This window comes from Vicia villosa, linkage group LG4 (assembly GCF_029867415.1).
Source record: "Vicia villosa cultivar HV-30 ecotype Madison, WI linkage group LG4, Vvil1.0, whole genome shotgun sequence".
In the NCBI taxonomy this organism is placed as follows: Eukaryota; Viridiplantae; Streptophyta; class Magnoliopsida; order Fabales; family Fabaceae; genus Vicia; species Vicia villosa.
This window is the reverse complement of record NC_081183.1, coordinates 46,959,180-46,960,730: the sequence shown is the minus strand read 5'-3', so window position 1 is coordinate 46,960,730 and position 1,551 is coordinate 46,959,180. Positions and strand designations below refer to the sequence as shown.

Sequence of the window (1,551 nt, the reverse complement as noted above, 5' to 3'; positions counted from 1 at the left end):
CACCCACTCAACTTTCATAAATTCTAATTTTGGCCCAAATGTCACTAAACATTAATTCTAACCAATTAACACCCAAAACATAATAATTACACACATGGAAAGTAATAAGTAAAATATTAACATAATTAATATTTACCGACTGACTCGACTCGAAAACGGTAAAATTAGGAAAATGTAGCAAACATCACAATTAATCAGAAAAACACATTTACGGGCGTTACAAGGAGAAACATCAGAAGGGAAAGGAGAAGTATGACAAGAGAATGGTTCAGTGTTACTGTTGTAATAGATTTGGCCACTTTGCGAAAGATTGTTGGTCAAACAAAGAAGAAGCTAAAATAGCCAAAGGAGATTCTGATGATGAACTTATGCTATTAATGGCTTATGAATCTGATGAGGAACATGTGAGTTTGTCGTTTTCAAATTCTGAAGGGGAAGAAGATAACCCTGAATATTCTGAAGGAGTATTTTTATATGATTCAGAATTAGAAGATGACTTTGAAGATTCTAGAGAAGAGTTAGAATTTGAGGTTTCGGAAGAAGAGTCAGAGTTAGAAGATGACTCTGAAGCTGAAGACAAGTTAGAATCCGAAGGTGATTCTGAGTCAGAAGGAGAATCAGAAGATGAGTCAGAATCTAAAGAGGATTCTGCTTCTGAAGATAAAACAGAACTTGAAAGTTCTGAAGGTGAGTCAGACTCTAAAGGTGACTCTGAGGAAGAAGAAGGAAACTCTGAAGATGAGTCAGATGGTGAATCTGATTCTTATCCAGATTTTGAATCTGGTGGTGATCATTCTTCTGGAAAGGAGAACTATGAAGGCGTAGGTTCTGGAAGGAAAGCTTCTAAAGATGATCATGTTTCTGGTGTTAATCATGACGTTAAAGGTGGAACTTTTGAAGGCAGATCTTCTGAAGTTAGTCCAGCCTCTGATGGTGGTGATGATTCTGAAAGAAAAGATTCTGAAGATGGAACTTTTGAAGAAAGAACTTCTGAAGAAATAACTTCTGAAGGCGATCCAACTTCTAAAGGTGGTGGTTTTGGACAAGACCCAAAAGTTAACAAAGGGTGAACTTCTGGTGGTAGTCAAACTTCCGAAGAAAATTTAGAAGGAGATATGGTTCCAGAATCAAAAAGAGATTCTGAATTATTGGGTATTCAAGAAGCACTCGAGAAGAAAGTTTGGCTGAATGCCATGAAAGAAGAACTTGAGGCATTAGAAGGAAACAAGACTTGGAAGTTAACTAAGCTTCCAAAGGAGAATAAAACCATCAACGTCAAAATCAATATTCTTAGTTTTGATGATAACAAGGATATGAATTTTGTATGAGATAATGTGGTACTCTAATACTATGCAATTTCCGTTTCAGGAATTATACAAAGAGTATGCACAAAATCAGCGCAAGAAGCACTGACTAAGAAGGTTCAGCATGCAACATCAGAACATGGTATGGCAAGACATCAGAAGATGGTCAAGCAGAATCAGAACATGGGTCTATGGAAGCATCAGAAGAACTTGAGTTCAGAAGCAGAAGCACTGAAGTTCTCATGGT

General features: G+C 36.8%; 1 protein-coding gene across 1 annotated transcript; it reads left to right on the top strand.

The window, feature by feature from the left end:
* Nucleotides 1-263: 263 nt before the first annotated feature.
* LOC131597159 (putative uncharacterized protein YGR160W) lies at nucleotides 264-1,070 on the top strand. The gene has a single exon (XM_058869869.1). It carries the CDS (start codon nucleotides 264-266, stop codon nucleotides 1,068-1,070), a length of 807 nt encoding a protein of 268 aa, XP_058725852.1.
* The last annotated feature ends 481 nt before the right edge of the window (nucleotides 1,071-1,551 follow it).

Bases quoted from the DNA above. Each gene is read 5' to 3' on its own strand.
- LOC131597159 (XM_058869869.1), top strand. From the start codon at position 264: ATGGTTCAGTGTTACTGTTGTAATAGATTTGGCCACTTTGCGAAAGAT.